General features: G+C 45.1%; 1 protein-coding gene across 3 annotated transcripts in view; it reads left to right on the top strand.

Annotated features, from left to right (window-relative positions):
- NAF1 (nuclear assembly factor 1 ribonucleoprotein) overlaps positions 1 to 24,117 on the top strand; it is a 732,295-nt gene extending 708,178 nt beyond the window's left edge. Inside the window, exon 9 of one of the 3 annotated variants that reach the window (XM_069631362.1) lies at positions 22,703 to 24,117. In XM_069631362.1, coding sequence (XP_069487463.1) covers positions 22,703 to 23,493 — 791 coding nt within the window. In that variant the 3' untranslated portion in view covers positions 23,494 to 24,117. The remainder of the gene's footprint in view (positions 1 to 22,702) is intronic. The other 2 variants (XM_069631363.1, XM_069631364.1) reach the window with 2 other exon arrangements.
- Positions 24,118 to 24,599: the final 482 nt, after the last annotated feature.

Here is a 24,599-nt window from a genome sequence, read left to right as displayed (position 1 = left end):
CCCCTATCAATGGTTCCTCTGCTGCATTGTAGGTCGTAGATAGAACAGGACACACAAGTGTTCTCTGTGGACTGTCCTATGCTGGGTGTCTCATGTTCCCTCCTTGGCTGAAGACATTTCCTGATACCACCGCCACTCCGCCGTATGGGGCTGGTGCACCGTTAGCAGTAGTGGCAAAGGGGTTACCTTGTGTGTATTGCATGTGATCGCGGTTTTGTGGGTGCTGCTGTACATTGTGAGGTTGTTCTCTTCGCTGTTCTACATACCTCCGCTCTTGCTGCCCTTGTGGTCCTCCCGTGGGTAATCAATGGGGGCTCTCTGGGTGAGGATGACCACATTGTTCGATATCTTGATACACATTGTTTGGTCTACTTCTACATTCTCGTGAGAAGTGTCCCCACCTCCCACAATTCCAACAGTTTCCTTGTCCCCCCCCTTGGACCTTGTCCTCCATACCCTCCATTTCCCCCATACCCTTGACCACCCCCTCTGCGGCCCCTGTACCCACCTCGTCCTCCGCGGGGTCCCACTCCTGCCACTGCGGACCTCCGTATTGCTGCTGTCCATTCCACTGTGGCTCCCCTTTGCATGCCCAATTTGCTGCCAGCCCCCCTTGTATTGCTACCAGCCCCTCCTCCTCATCCCCCTCCCTGTCGTGGGGGAGCGCCGCCACATCTGCAGCGACCTTCACGGTACTTGTACTAGCTTGGCCTTATCCGCCAACCTTTTTTAAGCAATCTCTTTCTCCCTTTCCTTTATTCTTTTGCAGTGGTGTACTATTATGCTTTGTATTTCTGGCCACCCTTTTGCTTCAATCCCTGCTATTTTGTCAAGTGCTTTTTGCACAGTATTTCCCCTTTCTTCCATCCCTCTTCAGATGTCTTGTCAAGTGCTTGGGCTCTAGGTGTTTGCTCATGTCTAACAACACTAGTTCCATTCTGTTCACATATATTTATTATTCTAGATAACTCATCTCTTGCCATGGAGAGCCTAGAATCTAAGTCCTCTGTCAATTTTTCTATATCTACTGCAGGGGTGCTTACCTGTCCACGTTGTCTGGGGCCCTTGTATGGTGGTGGTGCAGTTGGTCGCGGAGTGGCAGTAGGTGCTGCAGGGGGTACATATGTGGGGTCACTATAACCTTCTGCTCGCACTGGCTTGTTTAGGAGGCGGTACAATCGTGTCACCTAAATCGATCCCTCTGTTCCTACTTCTTCCTTTCCAACTTCAGGTATGAGCGAGGGACTATTAACTGTGGAGGGCAGGTTAGACACCGACTCCTTCCTTCTGAGGGGAAGCACCTCCTAAAATAACCCCCACAAGTCTAGTATTTCTCTTCTATTATGAAATTGTTTTCCTTTGTACTTCATGAATATGCATGTGGCCACCATGTCTAGGGCGCTCTTATCAAACAATCCCCCTTCTGGCCACACTTGGGGCAGTCCTTCTCCCTTTAGTTCTGTGACCCACTGATCGTGGTATTTCCTTATACTTTCAGCATAACCAGGCAGGTTTTTACTGATGGAAAGGATTCCGCGATCAAAGAGGAGAAGCTGCCGTTCAGAACCCTGTTGACACGCGAAAGTTGCCGGTGACTAAACCTATTGGGAAAGGGATTGGTGTAGTGACTCAGGTGGAAGGTTCTTGTGCTGTCAAACAAAAGCAAACTGATCTGGTAAACATTTTTCCGGCCTTATATATATGAAGAAGGCCTCTAATAAAATTAAAGTTGCAGGCCCCACGAAATCTTTGAACAAAACTTTGGTGAATAAATCTAAACAATGCAGACCTAATGTTGTGATTTCAAATCCAAATATGAGTCATGATTGTGAACCCACTAATAATTCTTCCACTCAGGAGGTTTGTTTGTTTATTTATTTTGTATAGCGCTCCTGACCCAGAGGTATATGGGCGCTTAAGCATCAGGTTACAGGCATAGGTAAGAACATTTGTACATTTGTGCAGCATATGTATAGTTACAAAAGCAGTTATGAAAGCAGTTATAGTAGAATTAGTAACATCGTAGCGGATACATACATACATACAGTGCTAGTTATTTGAGTAACCAGGTGATGATCTTAGTTCTGAAAGGTTGAAATGTAGGGGTAGATTTGATGTCCAATGGAATAGTGTTCCATAATTGTGAGGCTAGAACTGGGAAGCTGGATCCACCGGCTCTTTTTAGGGAGTATTTGGGCACTGTCAGTTGTATTGTATTAGAGGATCTGGTGGTGCTAATATTCTGTCTTAAGGTGAATTTATCGTTTAAATAAGGTGGGGCCAGGTGGTTAAGAGCTTTGTAGGTGAGGCAGATAGTTTTTAGGTCTATTTTTTGTTGGATGGAGAGCCATTTGCATGTGATTCTTGTGGCTGAGATATGTTCTCTTCTGGGAATATTAAGGGCGGCACGGAGTGCATTGTTTTGTAGAACTTGCAGTTTATTGACCGTTTTATTGGCACCTACATACAGGCTGTTGCAATAATCCAGTTTGGATTGTATAAGTGCTCTGGCTAGAGTAAGGCAATTGTTGGGGAATATCAAAGGTCTGCAGGCTCTGATTAGTTTCCCAGTGTAAGCAGTGGCTGAGGCGGTCATATTAATTTGTTTGGCGAAGTTGGTGTTAGTGTCGAGATAGAAACCCAGAGTATTTACACTTTTGGCAGTGGGAATGGTGTTGCCGTCAATGATGAAGCTAGAGTAGCTAGGGCTGAGATTCCGAATAGTGTTGGGTGAGCCGACAAGGAGCAGTTCAGTCTTGTCATCGTTCAGGCAGAGGCCATGTGTGGCCATCCATGCCTGAATGATGGAAAAGACTTCACCGATCCTGTTGGCGTCCGCGTTGTAGTTGCCTGATAAAGTGAGGAGTATCTGGGTGTCATCTGCGTAGTTGGTGTAGGTGACACCCAGATGGTCCAGTTTATCGAATAGGGGCTTTGTAAATATATTATACAAAGTGGGTGAAACACAAGATCCTTGTGGGACACCGCAGGTAATGGGAATAGGGTTGGCTGCTGCTATGGGTGAGAAGACTCGCATGGTCCTGTTGTCCAGGAAGGATTGGATCCATGTGACCGCCGAGTGGGAGAAGTGTGCTGCCGATGATAAGTGGTTGCACAAGATTTTGTGGTCAACCAGGTCAAAGGCAGCGGAGAGGTCGAGGAGAAGCAGGATGGCAGCCCTCCCTTTATCTTTGATTTCGTCTATCTGGCTCTTGAGATCAACAAGGGCCGTTTCCGTCCCATGTTGGGGACGAAAGCCAGATTGGCGAGTACCTAGTAATAGGTTAGTTTCAAGGTAATCCTGAATTTGTAAATAGGCCACTCTGTCAAGAATCTTTAGTAAAAATGGGGCAGTGGTAATGGGTCTATAATTTGTGGGTATGTCTGGGTCGAGGGTCTGTTTTTTTAGCAAGGGTAGGACCCAGGATTGTTTCAGATTACTTGGGACCATGTTGTTAGAAAAAGACAAGTTTATTAATTTGGTGATGAAGGGGGAGAGATCCCTGGCAGCATCCTTGATAATCTGTGCGGGGCAACTGTCCCCCTTGCAGTTCGAGGGTTTCAAGGATGCTATAATTTTTTGTACTTCAGGTATGGTAACCTTTTTGAAGGTGAAGCCTGAGCTAGTGGCGGTGAGTGGGGGATGGGTGGGTCTGTAGGTGGGGTCATGAGTGAGCTGTTGCCGTTTGTTTCCAATTTTAGTTTGGAGCCCTGAAATTTTGTTGGCAAGGGCATTCTGGATCCCTGTGCACCAAGGTTTATCCTTTGTGCAGGTATCTTCGGGAGGAGTGGGGTTTTCTAATTCCTTTAAGATGTTAAAGAGCTCTTTTGTGCTGGAGCCTGCCTGTGAGATCCTGGAATTAAGAGATTCTTTCTTAGCACGTGTGATCTCATTTTTGTAGAGGGTGGAGATATTGGTAAGGTTGGTTCTGTTGTCTACTGAAGGCACCGATTTCCATAGTGATTCAAGTTTGCTTTTTGTAGTCGGAGAAGTTTGAGCTCTGGGGTGTACCACGTATTCAGGTGCGCTTTAGGTTTCCCTTTGCGCATTTTTAATGGGGCAATGGTTTCGATAGCTTTAGCCATGGAGTCATTATAGGCGTTGACCAGCGAGTTTAAGTCAGTTGTAGTTGGTAGGGCGTTCAGAATGGGGGTCACCAGAGGCATTAAGGCTTCAGCTGTGATGTTGCTCTTTTTCCTAGTTAGGCAGGCCGGAGCAATAATAGGCCTTTTGTGCACTAGGTTGTTGATATTAATGTCAAGGGGGAGGAAGTGGTGATCCGTCCAGATGAGCTGTACAGGGTCCTTTAGGGTGATGTTGCAATTGACGGCGGTTACCCAGTCAAGGATTCTGCCTTTCGAGTGGGTGGGTTTGGAGCAGAGTTGAAGGAGGCCATGCTCCTCTAATGCCGTGGCCAGGGCAATAGCAGGGGTGTCAAGAGGGTCATTAAACCCGAGATTGAAGTCTCCCAGTATAATCATTTGTGCTGAAGGTTTGGAGCTTTCGGCTACTAGGGAGGTGATATCTTCCTCAAATGAGCCAGGTGGACCCGGGGGTCTGTAGATTAGGTGCATAGTGATAGTACTCTTCGGGGAGGTTTGTAGTTTAACTGTAAGGTGTTCACATGATTTGAGTAGAGGAGAGGAGCCTAGTCTGATATCAGGTGAGGACCTAAAGATGAGGGCTACACCACCTCCTCGAGCGTTAGGTCTGTCTACTCTGAGGATAGTGTAGTTGTCAGGGATGGCTAGGGTAAGGGATGGTCCCGCAGCCTCATGTAACCAAGTTTCTGATGTTTGTTAATCTGCTTAAAATCACATGCTGTGCATAGGTCCGACATCCAGTGGTCACTGCGGAGTATTGCATTTTGTTTTTCGTAGTCGAAAAGGGGACGTCGACAAGGCGTGTCTGTAACACTATCCCTATAGTGACGTGTGTTGTACCCACAATCCCTCACTCGTCGAGGTCCCTCAGATTGTTTTTTTCCGCCCAGCTACTGGTCGCCTTTACGCGGAGCTCCTCGAGAGACATTGCAGATTTCATCTCCTCGACCTTTGGTCGTTTTCCTATATTAATATAGAACATATCGATCCCCCCCTCGACGCTGTTGTGAAGCTGTCTCCGCCGAGCAAGATCTTCGACGGAGGGGACGAGCGGAGGAGATCCTTCGGCGTTGCCGAACACGTGGCCTGGCCTCGCAGGCCAAATACAGTGGGGGTCGTGGGACATCTCTAGTTCTTTTCTGAGAATGCCTTTCCTTTTCCCCTTCCTTTCCCTTGGGGTGGTTATCACGTTTTATTGCCTCGGCTATGGAGAGGACACCCTTTAGGTTTTGCCCACTTTGCAAGGGCAAGTTTACTTGGAAGGACAAGCATTCACGGTGTAACCGCTGCTTGCCCCTCGATCACAAAGAGGAAGGTTGCACGGCTTGTCGGCTTCTTAAGCCGAAGACTCTAAAAGACCGTAGGGTCAAGAGGTGGGCGGCCTACGCTATGTCGAAGGCCGACGCTCCACCCACCGTCGCTACCTCCGACAGTGACGAGGATCGTGATACCACGACCTCCGCTACGGAAGTCGAAAACCCCCCTAGAGAGCGCACACGCGCTTCGTCGTCTGTCCCCGGCCCCGACGGGCTCGGCTCACGCCCTGCTTATGGGGATGAACACCCCGGCGACATTGACGCACACAAGACCACACATAAGCACACAACCCATGGCTCTTCTTTGCCGAAGGCGAAGAGAGCATCAGCGCCCAAGGAGACGCAGGTTTCACCGGCGGCCTCCTCGGACCGTTCGGGTTCGAAGCCCCTCTCGCAGCCGCGACCAGCGACTGGGCTTTCGGCAAATAAGGGCGCCGCCCCCAAATCATCGGCCGGCGCCCATCAGCAGAAAGCGCATGCCGCCGTAGAGCGATCGACACCCATAACGTCGAAACCACAGCCCTCCGCTGACAAATGAGTCGCTGAGAGCTTGGCGAGGATCGTGGTAGCCGACGCCCACAAGCGTACGCCGAAAGACTCGTCGAGCGCTACGCAAAGGTCGAAAGACACGCTGAAAAGACAGGGACCTTCAGTCGAAGGGATTCCCAGCACACCTGAAGGCTTTTTGGAGGGCGACGGGACACTTTCCTCGACGTTGTGGGAAAGGTCGAGCCGTTTTCAGCTACAAGACACCAATTTTCCCCCGCTAGACCGCTCGGGGGTACCCCATGAAACCATGGAAAGGCTCCATCTCTGCATGGAAAGAATGGAGAGGTTTATGAATACCCAGAACCCTCCCACTCCAAAGAGAATAAGAGAAGGGCCTCAGGAGGACCCCAGGGGCAAAATTCCAAGACTAGTCAATCCCCACCAGGACACAGCCTCAGACTTCCATAGTGCGTATGACCTCACTGGGGAAGAACATTATTTGGAGGAAGAGGATGATTTTATGGACGAGGAAGAGGGACGGAACCAGGAGGAAGGTCTGGAAGACAGCCCAGACTTGGTAGGAGAAGGCTTCGGAGAAAATCCGGAAGAAGGACCTTCTCACCCCTGGCAATCCCCATCAATATATTCCGACACTGATGTCCTCAACCTAAATCCTCCTGACAATTCACCTGTTAGAAACACGTCTCCCATTGACGATCAACCCACATTTAATGCCCTGTTGCGGAGAGCAGCAGCACACTTCGAACTGGACACTGGGGAGCTCTCCCCTGAATTAGACTTTATAGAAAGGGTAATTAAAGAGAAACCCCCGGTCAGTCAGACAATTCCCCTCCTCGCTTCGGTGAAGAGAAGAATCATCCCTTCGCTGTCTACACCCGCACTAGTCAGAGGGGTCAATACTAGAATTGAAAAAATGTTCACTCCTTCACCCTCAGACCCGCTGTACATCAGGGGACATTCCATTCCGGATTCCCTGGTAGTAACCAACACAAGAAAGAGGGCAGGGGTACCACTTTCCACCAGTGAGGCACCACCTGACAAGGAGGGCAAGCGGTTATATGCCCTTGCAAAAAGAGTTACATCCTCGGCCGCCTTTTCGGCAAGAATTGCCAACAACAATTCTTTGCTCGCTAGCTATGCGGACGCGCAGTGGGCCAAACTGCGCAAAGACGCCGAAGAAGCGCCGGAACTATTACGTACACGCCTGCTTACAACTATTGGCGAAGGAACCCAGGTCAACCAGAGTATTGTAAAGAGCTCTCTGGATGCGGCAGAAACTGCGGGACGTTCCCTAGTTCAGGGAATAGTCCTAAAACGCCACGTATGGCTGCGCAACTCAGGGTTCAAACCGGAGACACAGGCGTCTTTAATAAACCTGTTGAAGACTCAAACCTCTTCGGGAAAGCGGTGGATGAGGCTCTGTAGATGGCTAAAAAAGAGTTCGATACTATCAAAACTCTTGACCAAATCTCTAAGCCCTCTACCAGGCGCGGCTATGGCAACAAACGCTTTTTTCGTGGCCAACGCCGACAACAAAACCAGCAGCAACAGTACCCTGCCACCAATTTCCAGACCAATAGTGGCCAGTACAGCCAAAGAGGACAGCGCCGGGGCAAAGGAAGAGGGCGAGCCCAGAGGTTCCCAAGCCCCTAACACCAAGTGACGCGAAGATTCGCGTCCCCTCCCATGCAACACCGGTCGGGGGCCGGATAACATCCTTTCTTCCAGCATGGGAGGGTATAACGTCAGACCGCTGGGTACTTTCCACCGTAGCCCACGGTTACTGCATCAAATTCAACAGTTCCCCAACATACAAACCCCCGAGGGGACGACGCATGTCACCGGAACATCTTGCCATCCTTCTACAAGAAGTACAACTACTGCTGGAAAAAGGAGCCATAGAGGTCGTGCCTCTATCTCAGGTAACGGAAGGTATTTATTCAGTGTACTTCCTTGTACCCAAAAAGGATTTAACCATGCGCCCTGTATCAGATCTGCGCCCAGCGAACAAGTTCATCAAACCCCAAAAGTTTCGTATGGTGACCTTACAGGAAGTGATCCCACTGCTATCACAGGGAGATTACATGACAACATTGGACATGAAAGATGCATACTTTCATATTTTAATTTTGCCAGCGCACAGAAAATACCTCCGGTTCATGATAGAGGGCAAACACTACCAGTTCAGAGTGCTACCCTTCGGCATAGCATCAGCACCGAGGGTATTCACGAAGGTACTGGCAGTGGCAGCGGCCCACCTGCGCAGGTTGTCCATCCCAGTTTACCCTTACCTCGACGACTGGCTCATAACAGGGGATTCTTACGAAACATGCTTCTCCAATACCCAAAAGACTGTAGACCTTTTGTTCCAGTTGGGCTTCTCCATCAACGAAAAGAAGTCCAGCCTAGACCACAGCCAAATCAAACAATTTCTAGGGGCTCTAATTCAAACAAAGGACGGCCTCGTCTTCCCCTCCAAAGAGAGGGTCCAAAACATGTTGTTTCAGATCCCTCAATATGTAACCGGTCGAGAGGTGACGGTACGCAAAGCAATGCGCTTGCTAGGCATGATGGCGTCGTGTATTTATTTGGTACCTCACGCGCGCCTGCGCATGCGCCCAATGCAAGAGTGGCTCAACAGCCAGTGGTGTCAGGCCAGCGGACTATGGGACGACCTAGTGGCGGTCTCGCAGGCCTTAGTTCTCTCGCTACGGTGGTGGACAAAGGAAAACCTGGAAAAAGGGAAACCCTTTGCCACACCCGCGGCGGAAGCCACTCTAACCACAGACGCATCCCTCACAGGATGTGGGGGCTCACCTATCCCATCAGACTGCTCACGGAGAGTGGACTCCGAACGTAGCATCCAAACACATCAATATTCTGGAGCTACTAGCGGTGTTCAAGGCGCTAAAAGCCTTCAAGGAACACCTACGAGGCAGGACAGTGATGGTCCTTACAGACAGCACCACAGCCATGTATTACATCAACAAGCAGGGGGGAACCCACTCTCCAGGACTGTCCAAACTGGCCCAAAACATATGGAAGTGGGCGCTCAAACAGAATATGTTCCTTCTGTCACAACATGTACCAGGGGAACTCAATCTGCTGGCAGACAAACTCAGCAGAGATTTCCCCCTGCCCGAAGAGTACGAATGGCGACTGCACGAAGACATCGTCTTTGACGTCTTCACGCAATGGGGGTTCCCAGAAATAGACCTGTTTGCAACTCTGGAGAACTCACAATGCCAAAGTTACGCCTCCAGGTACCTCCAGAACCAGTCCAAGGGGAACGGTCTGTCGATTCAATGGTCAGGGAGATTTGTTTACGCTTTTCCCGCGACTCCCCTTCTCAACAAGGTAGTGCACAAGATGCACCAGGAACAAGTAACCATGATACTGGTGGCCCCAATGTGGGCCCGACAGCCATGGTTCGCTCACTTGATGGAGATGTCTCTATCTCCCCCAGTGAAACTCCCCTGCCCGTACAACATGCTGTCACAAGACAGGGGCAGGACTCTGCATCCATGCCCCCAGAACATGAACTTAGCAGCCTGGCTCCTGAGATCATAGAATTTGGACATCTACAGCTCCCACAGAGATGCATGGACATCCTCAGGGAAGCCAGAAAACCTAACACTCGCCACTGCTATTCTAGCAAATGGAAGAGATTTGTCATTTGGTGCAGAGGAAAGAACATCAACCCAATTGACTGCTCTCCCACACATTCTATACCTGACCCATTTATTGGATTCAGGTCTAGTGTTCAATTCCATTAAAGTCCACCTAGCGGCACTTTCTGCATACACCACTTCCCAACTCAAAGTGTCGTGGTGGAAGATCCCTGTTATAAAGGCCTTCTTGGAGGGAGTAAAGAGAATACACCACCTGATAGCTGACCCAGCTCCCGGATGGGACCTTAACGTGGTACTTACCAAACTCATGGGCTCACCATTTGAACCCATGCACAAAGCATCTCTTAAAGACATCACTCTTAAGACTGCTTTTCTAATAGCTATCACCTCCATCAGGAGAGTAAGTGAACTACAGGCTCTTTCTGTTCTAGACCCCTTTGTTACAGTTCACAAAGATAAAGTGGTTCTACACACTCACCCAAGGTTTGCTCAGAAATTCATCTCAAAATTCCACGTAAACCAGTCTATAGAACTACCAGCGTTCTTTCAAAATCCTTCCAACTTGGTAGAAAGGACTCTGCACACACTAGATGTCCGCAGAGCGGTCATGTTCTACATGGAAATAACCAGACCACTGAGGAAGACTAATCAGTTCTTCGTCTCGGTGGCAGCAGGAAGAGAAGGGGATGCAGTTTCAAAGTCCACTATTTCTAGATGGATTGTTCAATGCATCACTCTCTGCTATACTCTTGCTAAGAGAGAACTGCCCTTTAGGCCAAGAGCACATTCTACACGAGGCACGGGGGCGTCCATAGCATTCATTGCAAATGTTCCCCTTGAGTCCATCTGCAAAGCGGCTACCTGGAGTTCTGTGCACACCTTTACAAAACACTACTGTCTAGATGCACACTCTAGATCTGACTCCCAGGTGGGACAGGCAGTATTAAGACATCTTTTCTCTACTGTTCCTTCTCATAACCCACCGCCAACTCCGGGTACTGCTCGCTAGTCTATGCACAGCATGTGATTCTAAGCAGATTAACAAACATCAGAAGACAATGCATTACTTACCATAAAAGCATTTCTGATGGTTGTATCTGCTTAGATTCACATGCGCCCACCCTTCCTCCCCGCTTGGATGGAAGGAACATAGACATCCTTTTCTATATTTCTCTCTTTTCTGTACTCACTCACGTCTAGAAGGCTCCCTCAGGGCAGAAAAATACAAACGGAGGGACCTCGACGCGTGAGGGATTGTGGGTACAACACACGTCACTATAGGGATAGTGTTACAGACACGCCTTGTCGACGTCCCCTTTTCGACTACGAAAAACAAAATGCAATACTGCGCAGTGACCACTGGATGTCGGACCTATGCACAGCATGTGAATCTAAGCAGATACAACCATCAGAAATGCTTTTACGGTAAGTAATGCATTGTCTTCTGTCATAGCAAGGAAGTCTAGGTTGTTAGTCAGAATGATGTCGGCGACTTCTATGGAATGGGCGACTAGTGATCTAACATTCAGAAGAGCTCCTTTTAGTGTATTGAGGGTAGAGTTGATGGGGGTTATAGTGTACTTGTTAGTTTTGTTGGGTAGTTTAGCTGGGCGTTTGCTAGTTTTGTGGTGGATTCTGGCACCAAGTCTATTGTTGCGATCGGTAGGGATAAGGGTGGTTGCTTGAGAGACAGTAAGGTTGGTCATCGTGGAGGGGCTGTGATGATGGGTGGGGCAGGGTGCTCTAATGTCGGTAGGGTTCTGCTTGGATCTATCTGCACTCTTATTGTCTAGGACAATAGTGCGTGAAAGAATCGGTACCTTATTTGATCAATAATGATGGTACTAATGCTGAAGCACTAGGTATGCCCCATTGCAAGACTAACACAAACATGGCTAGGGATAGAGTTAATTCAGAGTCTCAGACTCGTATACAAGAATCACCCTCTAATTCCTATGAGCCTATGCCCAAGACCGAGGTAATGATTATAACCCCTGACATACCATCCATTATGGGCTGGGAACCTAAAACACCTACCACTGTAAAATTGAGTCTGAATCGCTCTGCAATGCTTAAGGCTTTTCAGGCTATCCCAGCCTTACGCACCATCAGAAGTGATGATATTGATTGGGTTCATCTGTGCCACAATAATCCGACTCGTATGATTTGCGGCTATCATTCACATATCATTACAAGATTGATTTGGGCGCAGCGTGATGACCTAGAACTATTGGGCTTATTTCCGTGCTTATTTAACTCTGATGAACTTGCAGAAATGTTCATAGAGACTCTGCCAGATCCTCCGCAGATCTTAAATCAAACAGGAAGACAACCACTGATTAATGAGGAGGTGTTGAAACGATTTATGAATTTTGCTGCTTCTTTATCAGGAATGATGGGTATGGGGCCTTTGAATCCCTCTCCAACTGCAATGGATAAAAAATAGGATGAAAACTACGGGATGACCTTTATGTCATGGAACTCATGTGGTAGTTCCAACTTGAGGTCACGGAGTGCTTCGCTTAATAACTGTACTCTCCCAGGGATCTGTCTGATCCAAGAAACCATGATTACGGGTGATCAAGAGTTGGAAGGGTTTTATTCTTACCATCAGCCTGGCTGGAGGCCTTGCTATCCTAATTGACAAAAATTTGAGACTGGATTCGTCTGTGTTGTGGGCCGATGCTGCATTGTTGGTGGTTGAAATTTTGTATAAAGAAGTATTACGATGGGATTTTCTTGTAGTCAACCTGTTTTGGAATGATGTCAGAACTCCATTTGAAACTATCACTAATCGATTGAATCTCATCTTTGAACAGGCTTTTCAGCACAAATCACGCTTGAATGTAATCATTGGGGGAGACTTTAATTCCTCTTGCTTATCTTTAGACAAATATGGGAAACATTGCAAGTATGAACTGAAGAAAAAATCCTATTTGAATGGTAAAAAGTGGCAGGAATATTTCATGACATGGGATAGCCAAATGTTCCCCTTTGAAATTGGAATCTATCATTATACTTGGGCAAGAGGCCCTTGGGCCTCATTAATTGATTATTTCTTTGCATCCACCGGGTTGTTACAGATGATTGATCCAATTTTAATTAGTAATTTATCCTTGGGTGATTGCTTAGCCTTGAACTCCAAACTTAGATGGAAAATTGCCAGTCTTGATGTTGCTCCAATTTTATTTGCCATTGAATTTGATCGAGTCCGGCTTTCTGTCAAGTGGACCTCTAAAAGGTGCCAAGAAAGTTAGCACTAATATCCAAGAGGATCCCTTACTTATTTTTAATAAGACTTTAAGATGAGTGTCTTGTGTTATTGCAGAGCTGCAGAATTCTATAAGACTTGCTGTACATGTCACTTTTCATGATCCCTATGGACTTTTGCTGTCCGCCCACGCATTGACACCTTTACAATCAGAAAGTGGTTGATTTACGTGAAGAGAAACGGCAAATGATTAGGCAACTTGGCTTCCGAGATGTTGATGCTAATGAGTTTCATGTGTTGAAAGCCCATATTATTATGACCTATAAAAGACAAATTAAAATTCTGAAGCATGAGCTCATTAATACTGATAACCAAAATTTCTTGCTCTATTATTAAAGAAAAATACTAGACCGGTCTGGGCGATGATTCGTACCCTGATCGGAAACTCAGAGATGATTGAAGAATCAGCTATCTCAGCTGTCACTTGGGTCACCTATATTAAATCTAAGTTTACTATGCCACAAGGTTTTCGCTAGAACTTAGATATCACCTCATTCAGTTCCATGGCTGGCGGCTGCCCGTGGACTATTGAGGATATACATATGGCTATCATGAAATCCAAAGGCTCCAGAGATCCAGGGCCTGATGGAATTCCACCGTGCCTAATTAAACTCAATCCTGAATTGTGGATGGGGATCTTCAAAATTAAATTTGATGCCATCTGTTGCCTTGGTCATATGCCTAGCTCTTGGTGTTCGGCCATTTTCATACCGATCTATACAAAAGGTCCCATGAACGAACCGGCTAACTTTAGGCCTATAGCGCTGATGGATACCTCGACAAAGATTTTCTCAGGTCTTATACTTCTATTCAGCAGCATATTAATAAGTCTGATCTGCTGCCTAAATTTCAGATTGGTTTCCGTCGTTATCCGGGATGCCAATTAAACGCCACCATAATTGCCCATGTATACCAACTGACTAGATCTAATGCAGGGCCGGTTTATATGGCAGCCTTGGATCTTACTGCTGCCTTGGATTCAGTTATTAGAGAACTAGTGTGAGCAAAATTGATTAAGTATGGCTTTTCTGCTCAGCTGGTTTCAATGAATGCTGCCCTACACAAACAAACAACTTATCGAATCCGCCTGACGAAAGTTGGAGCACTTATGGACCCTATTTTAACCGAAATAGGATTAAAGCAGGGCTGCAACCTTGCTGCAGTCCTGTTCAATTTATATTTACTCAATCTGGATGAGCAATGGAAGGAGGCCATTATTTTTCCAGTGAAATTGGGATTATTATTATTGAACTGGCTAAGCTTTGCTGATGACTTATTGTTCTTTGATCTGACCCCTTATGGGCTCCAGACAAAGCTGGGCTTATTTAATTCATATGCCAGTAAACATAACTTACAAATCAATCCTGAAAAATCCTTCATTATTACATTTGCTGAAGGACGGAAAAAATGTGCCAAATTTACATGGTGCCTCAATGATATCACCATTCCCAGGTCACCTTCCATGCGTTATCTAGGTTACCATCTTGCGAGTACATACTCACTCGATGGTTGGAAGATGATTTTGAATAATAAAGCTAAATTGCTTACTGTACAGATGAAATTGATCCATCATCAATTGGGGAAATTCTCTTTGCGCCCTATGCTTAAATTCTATCTTCAAAAAATGTAACCAATCCTACTGTATGCCTAAGATATGTCTTTACGAACTTGAGGGACCTTTAGACGTGATCCAGGGTAAAATGTTGAAAAGTGTTCTGGGTCTGGCACCTTCTACGCCCAATGCATCATTTGCCATGAGTTGGGTTTGTTACCGCTATCTGTCAAATGGCATTGGCGATTACTTTCAAACTACGGGAAAATGTTATCCCCCCCCTAAAGATTCGTTATATGAGGACCTAGCGAGTATGATTGAGAAAGGACATCCTCCATCCTTCTTGAAATTTAGGAATAAGATGGAGGAATTGTTATCTTGTACTATGATCAATCATGACGACCTGGTACTGGGATTGCCGTCATGCAAACTTAAATTCTGTCGCTATTATTGGTGCTTGTTAATTGAGAAGATCATCAACTACAAGTCGTTCTATGAATATGCTAAATTCACCAGGCAGTGGGGTTTTCACCCAAAGTACCAGGAAATATTTCCATGCAATCTAGCTAGGAAATCTTATTTGAGATTTTGCTTGAATCAGCTACTCACGAATGAGAAACTGATGTCATGGAATCAGTATAAAAACAAGTTGAATAGAGGGCAATGTAGATTCTGCAGAACTAATATGACTATTGAAACCTTGAAACATCTTACAGTATATTGTCTGTATTTTGAATCTGAAAGGAAACATTTACTAGGAGAATACCTATACTCAGACTTAAGTATGAGTAGAGACGCTTTGGCAAAGATGTATGTGGGGAAGGAGTCAAACTCTTATTCTAAGCTTAACAAACTTCTTGCTAATCATTTAAGAAAAACTGATTGAAAAGTCAAGAATTTTATTGGATGAGGACCGTGAATTGGTAGTGTATTAGCTGTATTTGTACTTTAACGCGTGATCTAGACTTTATTCAAATGATGTTATTGGGTCTAGAAATGTCATAACCATTGACCATGATGTCTGGAGATGATGAACTTTAATCCTTATTGTTTATTTCCCTTCTCTTTTTCCTTAATTGAATTCAATGTGTTATTGGTTATAATGAAATTGATGTTATACTTCTGAGATGTATTATGTTTTATGAGATGGTATGTTTGTAAATTAGTGCCACAGATGTTTTCTTGTATTGTTAATCGTGTGTCTTGGGCTTAATGTGGATGTTGTTGAGCTATATGCATTTATTATTCGATTTAAAAAAGTTTTTATGTTCTTGCTTCTGCTAGGAAATTTGTAAAGGTTTTTTAACCATAAACAATCAAAATATAATAACCAGGCAGGTTTTTACAGATGTGGGCCAGGGGTGTTTCTGCCCCATATTGTGTTTTCAGTTTTGTTTTTTTTTTCTTTTACTATTTGTGTTTAACTCTGTGTGGTATAGTATGTGTGTGTGGCTTCTACCTTAATCGGTTCTTGGGCATATGCAAAAGGAATACTTGCTCGTACTATTACTACCTTTTGATCACAACACTTGCTTACAATATTACTACCTTTTTTCACCTTACTGTGTCACACTTACGATTACCTTACCATAGAGCAATACAATGCCATCAATTTAGCATCATTTCAGTGCAATTCATTGAAACATGTCTAACTTAACATATGCAACATGGGATAAACACTTAACAGACTTTTGACGTACAACACATAATTTACCCCTCCTTATTCCTCCCTGCCTTGTGCTTCTCTCCCTGGTAGGGTCCTCTTTCCCTAGATTGATTGTCCCTACACCTTTTAGATCTTTTATTTTATATATATTTTTTTTTGCTCAACACCAAAGTACCCTAACTATAGAGAAAAGAAAGAGAGAAAGAAAATAGCAGTTTCTTACATATTCACTGTGTCTCCCTATTACCAGACACTCTTTTATTTTGTTCTCCACTGTTAGGCAGAAACCTGTGCAGTTCCCTCTGGGACCACTGCAACAGATTTAACAGACTAGGCCGGATCCACTTTAAGGGGATCAACACGAAATGTGTCCAAGGTCACACGGTTGCAGTGTACAAGAGTCTTGTAAAGGTTCAAAAAGAGTTGGACCAAAAGAAAGGGACCAGTTAAGGGTCAAGGCGGCCAGCCTAGTCCAGAAGGTTAAGGGGTTATTACCACCTTGTAGCAATCTTTAGAAAGGGAAGCCTGGCGGACACAGTACCTTTAAAGTGGTGAGAATACTCCAGCGGGGGCAGTTGTTCCTGGCAGCGGATGCAAGTCGGTGCTTCGTCCGGGGGAAGAGAGGATCTCGTCAGGGAGGAAGACAGGAGTCCGTTGCACTGCCAGGGAAGAAACCAGCCACAGAGTTCTCAGTTAAAAGGAACGGTCCTTAAGTTCGCGGTCCAGTGGTAAGTGGCTATCCGGTTGCCGGGGTGTTTGGCACAGGCAATTCGACCACAAGCCGGTCTGGGGTGCGAAGAGAAGAAGGTAAACTGGTTGTGCCCACCAGTCAGGGGAAGAAGCCTCTCCAGCCGGGAGATCTTCTCTGTCGCCGGGAAGTGGTGAGTCGGTTCTGCAGGGCTCCACCGGTGGCGTCATCATGGTAGGTCAGCTCAGCTTCTCCCTCGTCGGATTCTCAGGTCCTGTGGCGACTTCTGAAGTTCCAGTCCCCAAAGCCCTCCTTTTATGCAGCACACCCCCATTCACTCAGCCTAGCTGTCAATCAAACATGCTAAGGGGTGAGCCGGCCGGCTCACCACTTGGGCCAATCACACAAGAGTGCGACTTGAGTTACCAAGGTAACTCAGTCCAGGGTGCCTAAACCCCCTCCCACACTCCCTGAGGTACCCAGACAGAGTGGCACCACTTTTGGAGGCTTCTGTGGAGAAGCCTGCCAAAAAGTGGAACAAAGGGCTCGACTTGGGTTGAGTCACAGAAGAGAACACAAACGCCATTTTAGAATCGAGTCCTGGCAAAAAATACCAACCGGCGAATTAATATTAATTAAATAAACCGGCGGTATGTTCGAGGCTATGAGAATTAAATAATTAAAGTCGGTAGCCTCGAACAATGGGAAAATCCCATAGGGAAATATTTGCGGTCGAACATAAAAAGTAGTATCCACTGCCACCAGCCAAAACTCTATCAGGGCGGACGGAGACGTGCCCCCTCAACCAACAGACCCTGGGGCAATCAAATTGCCCCGACCAGTACGTCCACAATATGATGGTTTGTACTGGTTTCTGTTAATAATTTGGGACTAGTAAAGCCAATGGTGACATTACATTCCCTGGGAGACAGTAGTCAGTCCCAGGGTATGGAGTCTATGGTGGGGGGGTCACTATGACACCCCTGTGTTACTGCACGGAGGGTGCTGTGTAACACACATAATGAGACCCTATGTGGCTCCTCATCTGTAAGGCTGGTCATGTCCTTTGTTGGGCTGCGCTTGTGTGTTGTCTTGGGAGGAGTGGGAGGTAAGCAGATTGATCAATAGGCAGATTGGAACCAACTCGCCGCGTAGGCCTCCGCACAGCCCAGTGTCACCCAGTTAATTCGAGTTTTACAAGTCTCCATCCGGTCCCCGATAATCTTTAACCTCTACACAGAACCTCTCGACCACTCTCAAGATACTGTACCAACATACCAGCATGCAGTTGATGCACAGCTTTTACCTAAAGATCAATTGTGTCAATGACATCCATTGACTCTGGCATGTCCCCCATTCAAGTCTGGTTGTCAAGTGCTTACCTGAAGTACAACTCGACAAAGACTGAATACATTCTCCTAGGAAACACCACCATGCATGCCCAAGTTCACAATTGTCTGACTACCCAGAAGCTTGATGGATTCACATCTCAACTCTCACATAGTGTTAAATCTGTTGGCTTTATCATTGACTTGACCTCTCATTCAAAACATGCCTTTCCAATAAGAATCAAGCGCCATGGCACCATCCTGCACGGCGCAGCAAAATCCAGCCATTCATCCCTGTCCCAAGTTCCAGAACAATTATCCAAGCCCTGGCAGTCTTTCACCCAGACAGCAGCAGCTTCCTACTCAAAGGTGTCTTGGATGCCACCTTGCCTCTCTGGAACCCCTCCACCATGGTGCAGCAGGGCACATCACAGTAATAAGAAAATTTGACGACAGCACCCCCATGCCCTAGAGACACCGCTGGCATACCCTTTCAAGCATGCTTCATGTTCAAGATAGCTAAACTCACCCACAAAACAGTCACAACCAACATACTGCGCTATCTGGTGAGAAACCCACCATCTCTGGAGTCCATTCACCAACTGAAATCACAACATTGCTAGACTGGAAACCATTGCAAAAGGGAAACAATCGTGAAACTGGCCTTTTTCAGCTACACACCCTGTCTGGAACCATCCGGCCTACAGATCAGGAAGGACCTGAGGGCCCTACATTTTCGAAATACATTTTGCTGGTTGCTGCTCTCAACCCTACTTCTCTACTTAATCACCCCACTACTCAGTTACTCCCACATCCTTCTTGAAAACCCCTGGGTGCATCCTGTATTCATAACACTCTTCCCAGATAGGTTTGAGCTTTAGAAGTCTCATTCATGCACAGGTCGAAGATCCCCTAAAAAATGTTGGATATGAGTATGAACACAATAGAAGATGCCACTAACAAATCATCACAAAATAATTACTGCATGTATGTCATACCACAATCAGAATTGTGTGTTGACACTTTAATGGAAGGCTAAGGAATGTAATGAGCCTGGGAACAAATTAAAATGTTGAAAGTAAAGATGAGGTCCAAGCTAATTTGTTGCTTATGCATGGGAGGAAAAGAGGCACGGTGGAGCGAGAAATATAGCATGTTTTTAGGAGATTGCATACAGGTACTCATTTGGAATAATGCATTCTGTCAGGGACACGACTTTCGGTTTGTCTAGAAGTCTTAACCTGCATTCATATCAGATTGACCCCTGCAAAATAGTACCTTTTAATTATTTGTTTGGCATCACATGGCTATGACACTGTAATTTAATGAAACTCATGTGTTGAACTAATTGATCATTTTTGAAGATGTACGAGGCTCATTTGTCAGTGTAACTCACATCCCATTTTACCAAGCTAACAATTATAGTGGACTGAAGATTGGGTAGGTAGGTTTATTTGAAAAAGATGGGCGTAAGCTTTTTCCTAAATCCTAAGGTAAGACTTTGATTTCTTACCTCAGCTAGTTATATGCTATTGGTTAAGGCTGTGGGAATTCCACATTCATGGGTCAAACTTTCCCCTAGATTCAGCGGAGTATGCTCACATCTGTCACTTGTAATGTTTTTAGTTGAGTATATTCGTTCTTGATTAGGTTAACGATATAGGAAGTGAAATATTTCCAGGGGTAGACCCTGGTGATCAGTTTTCTGTTTGCAGAGTACTGCCGTTGCAGTGGTATCCCTGCAGAAAGACAATGACCTTCCTTTGTAGGCCCAGAATTAGTTTGGTTGCACCATTATATTTATTTCTTTGAGAGGAGTTCGTAGAGCATTTTAAAATAGGACGGGTCTTACTAATGTTGCCTTTTTGTTCTGTGTTAGTAAAGTGTTGTGTTTATTTCCCCATGTATGTGTGCTTGTGAGTCGGAACAGAAACTTCAGGCTTAAAGACATGTTTATGAGCATGTAGTTTCAGCCCAAAAGTAAAGTGTGTAAGATTGGACTGTCATGTATTCATGAAGCGCATATCTCTGTGGCACCTTTGCCCGTGCCAGGCCTGCCTTGCCACAGCCCAGGGCAAAGGGCCGTGCTCATAATAGACACTTGCGCAAAGCAGTGTATGCTTTTGGTTATATCCCTATCCCTACCCCTAAAGTAGAAGTGAAATGGGTATTGCCACTGAAAGGTCCCTTAAGGCTGAATTACAAATGTGCACCCTGCATGGACGTATGCAGAGGTTTAATGTCATGGCTGTGAAATCTGTTCAATGATGGGAAGTCTGATTACAATGTTTTCTATTTAGAGACCTACTATAGCTTTATCTCCTCAAACACACCTGTTCCATTTGAGTCCAGAGTCCATGGAGTTGGAAGAATGGTCTACTGATTTGGCCAGCAGCGTACCATATATCTTGCATGGGACGTTCCATCTCTGCTTTTGGATTGTTGTTGATTTTAGGTTCCATGTCACTTTAGATTGTTGCATATTGTGACGAATTTGAAGTATTCGTCCCTTCTCCCCATGGGTGAGCCACCGCTTTTGAGGCTTGGGAGGGGATCCCGCCAAGCAAGACTCTCCCTAGGGATCTGGGCAAGTGAGACCTCGCTGGGAGCGACTCACCTCTATGGGATAAGGACTCAGATTCCCATGAGGAACGCCCTTCTGAGAAGACACTATCTGCTTATAGGCAAATTTGAGAAACGTATTAACGGCACTAAATTGCCTATAACAAGCAGTAACATTGTACCCTTCTTGTTGGGTTTGGATAATGCTGGAGCATATTCCAAATGCAAGGAGGAATGACTTGTTCCTTGCCTGGAACAATGTAACGACCATAAAGGGATGAATAACCCAAAGACAGAGGGAGAATCCAGAGCAGAGGCATGCCTCTGACGACACAACAACCAGAAGGGGCAGAGTGGTGCAATGCTGCAAAGCCGGCAGTAGCCAGAGTACATGGTGCAGAGAAAAAAGGATGAGGATTGGCAATCCGTGCAGTGGACAAACCGCTGCAGAGATGGAGGCAGAAAAGCCATCTCCATTGGTGGCGTGACCACGCTGAGGCCACGGTGGGCCGGGAGCCCGTAAACTAACTCTGACACCAAAATCCTGTCAAGGAACGAAGTCTTGAGTCCAGACCGAGACACCACGACTACTGGAGCCACTAGCAACGGAGGGTCCATTGGAGTGGTACCCACAAGGAGAAGAGAACCACAGGTTAACAGAGGAGCCTTCTGAGCTTTCCTTGAAAGCCGAAGAGAGAAAGACATGGGAGAGTTGCCCCATGGCGACACCAACCCCAGAGAGCAGGCCTGATGCAGGTACAGGTAGCAGGGTTGCTCGGAGGAAGGAAGAAGGTTGGAACGAAGAGAAGTAAAATATAAGTGTAGTGGCAGGAACCCAAGAAACCTGAAGCAAACAGTATTGGATATAAAGCAGCAACAGGCATTAGAGGACCCATTGAAGTGACAAGAGGGAATGAACCAGGAGGTTTCAAATATATGAAACACAATTATACAGAGAACCGTACAATTGAACAGAAAAGGGAAATGAAATGAAATGAAAAGAATCCCTTGAATAAACAGAACTTTACGTTTGAACCATTATCAAGAATTGATGCAGCTCATGAGTGTGAAGGGGATGAAATATAGAACTCTGTTCTGAGCTAATAGATGAAGACATTTTCACCTAGAACAAATAAAGGAACTTTTGTGTGATTTTTCTTAGAAACAATTTTTTCTTTCATTGATCTGAGAACGGCTTTTGGCGATCAAATCCATTGGGCTTGGCCTAACAACCAGTAGCAGAAGCCTCTGCTCATTTAGGTTGTTTTCAATAGTGGTAGAGCGAGTTATAAAGTAGGTTTTGACAGGGGACAATTTATGATTTCTTTAGAGGACAGACAAGCACCCTTTCTTTTTGTTCCGCAGGCCGGGAATACCCTTGTAGCGATGGGGATAGTGAGGCCTTTCTTTATTATTTAAACATAATTGAAAAGTCCTCTTTTGGCCTGCCTCCTCCTCCTAGTTCGCCACATAGTTTATGATCGGGTTACCTTGATTTTTCCCCCATCAATTTAACACTAAAAATCTGTTGCTGTTAATGTTCGGATGTTTTCAAAAACAAGGTCTACTTTCATCGGTAGCCCTGTTTTTATGGGTGCCCTATTGGCATACCGATTAATTTGATGGCTTGTTCCATTTGTATTCTCTAGCAAACTGGTTCCTAACATGTTAAATGTTATGTTAAATGTTAATGGATATTTGTACTGCGCACTATCACCACCAGAGTATTCCCCTGGCACTCTTGCAAACTAACACAAGCGGAAAGACCTACATTCATCAACCTTAAGCTGCATAAACGTCTCTAAATACATAGAGTATTTGGTAAAATGTCTTCTAATCTTCCTTTAGTATCCACTGAACAACTGTTTATCACCTATTGTTGAGATATCCATGTTTAATATCTGTTATTGTAGTAAAACAGAAAGCATAAGCACATACCTTTTAAATTAAGCATGCTTCACATGGAGAACAAATACGGTTTGGATTTCTTTGTGGTTTCTAGTTAAACTTTTAGCAATTTTGATGCCTTGCCTTTTTATTAATCATAATTGTGATTTTTCTCCTTTAAAACAGGACATTTTGAGGTCGATGGAATGCGGTATCGTCAACAGGCCTCTTCTCCATCGCAAGCAACCCACAACAGTTCTGGTTTCACGCAGAAGAAATTCCCTCAAAATTCACAAAGGGAATTCAGACAGCCCAGAAATTCAAATGATCCACAACAAAACTCTGATTCACAATGGACATCTTCTGAAGTGTTCCCTTCAAACACTTGGCAACAGGAGCCTTATACATTTTCAGCATATTACAGGCAACAAAATCCTGTAAAACAAGAACCTAATCCTATTCCTGGCCATGTGTACTATCCTGACTGTGAAGCAATGTGGCAATACCCACCTCCACAGATGAGTTGGCAAGAGAACAACATGCCACATACCTATAACCAACAGTACTCAATGCCGCCACCCCCACCCCCACCTCTGCATCCACCACCTTCATCCTCTGCTCCTCCTCAATATTTACATAGTTTACCATTTTCCTCAATGCCTCCACCACCATGCCCTCCTCTGCAGTCTTCGTATATACATCAGTTTTCATCAGTGCCTCCACCACCTCCTCCAAATGTACCGAGCCTGCAATTCACATCAATGCCACCCCCGTCGCCACAACCCCCTTCCCACATTTCAAGTTCTCCGTCGCATAATACCTCATTCCCATCACTGCCTCAATTATTCCCATCAATGCCACCAGAATCAGCTCATCAATTGCCACCTTTGCATAGCCTAGCATACTCATTAATGCTTCCACCACCACCACCACCACCTTACCCACCCCCAGATGATGTCCATTCGCCTTCTTGCTAGACCTGCCTGGAGTTCTTTGCTAAATGTATTTCTGCCCCCACCCCAAGTTTTTCATAGGCTGTGCAGTTTTTTTTATACTTAATTATTTTGCCAGAGTTGGAAATAATTCCTCTAATATTTTTAATATTTTTAAAGATATTTATATTTTCCGAAGATTTGATATCAATGGCAATCATACCCTTTCAGCTTAGTTAAAATATTGAAAAACAGTTTATCAGCTGTAAGAGGGAATGCAGACTATCAAGCGGGCCTCTTACTATTTATCAACCGATATCGGTCTAGTTCAGGACAGTTTTGCAAACAATCTTCATATAGAAGTACATGTATCCATGCATCCCAACCTCCTTTTTTTTGTCATGGAAGGTTTGCATAATAAACAGACTTTTTAACAAAAAAAGATACATTGTGAGTAGCAATTAAAGGAAATTGTCACAACAGCAGATATGATTGTTGGCAATGATTTATCCTGCATGGTTTGCATTTTACATGTTACGTTAATTTTCATTGTTTTTATAATAAGAACGGTGAAGAAGACCTTGGATTTTAAACCAGCATTATATATACTCCAATACAATGTAAATAATTTTCATGCAAATTGGAAATAAAGCCGCATCATGATTGTTACCTATGTATCTGTTTTGAACACAAACCGTATTTACAAGGTAAATGGCTGCACTAGCATAACACTTCCATTACCTTAATGATGATCTTTTAAAACAATTTAAGTTGCATTATATTAAGCAAACAAATTCAAATAGTTTGTACTTGGATATATAATCGGCCTGCAAACATGTTGTAGCTTTCAAATTCACATATTCATGTACAGTAGTAATAAATACACATTCTTAGATTAGTTTGTTTGCTTTCATTTAGATCATTCATAATGTGTACCGTTGTTAGCAGCTGTTTGCCAATTATTCATTGAAATATTGGTTACTATTTTAATAGACTGGCATTTGTTAAAACTTAGTGTTGATGAAGCCGGATAATTTGATCTGAGATTTAGCATGGTCAATGAAACAGGTGGTCATGTAATGTACTGAGAAATCGTATGTAGCAAGTATAGATGCATTTTCCTCATATTCCTTGTTTCAATTACAAGTAAT

Source organism: Ambystoma mexicanum, chromosome 6q (genome assembly GCF_040938575.1).
Source record: "Ambystoma mexicanum isolate Mex_15411 chromosome 6q, UKY_AmexF1_1, whole genome shotgun sequence".
Lineage (NCBI taxonomy): Eukaryota > Metazoa > Chordata > Amphibia > Caudata > Ambystomatidae > Ambystoma > Ambystoma mexicanum.
The sequence above is the reverse complement of the archived record's forward strand: the minus strand, read 5'-3'. Positions and strand labels throughout refer to the sequence as shown.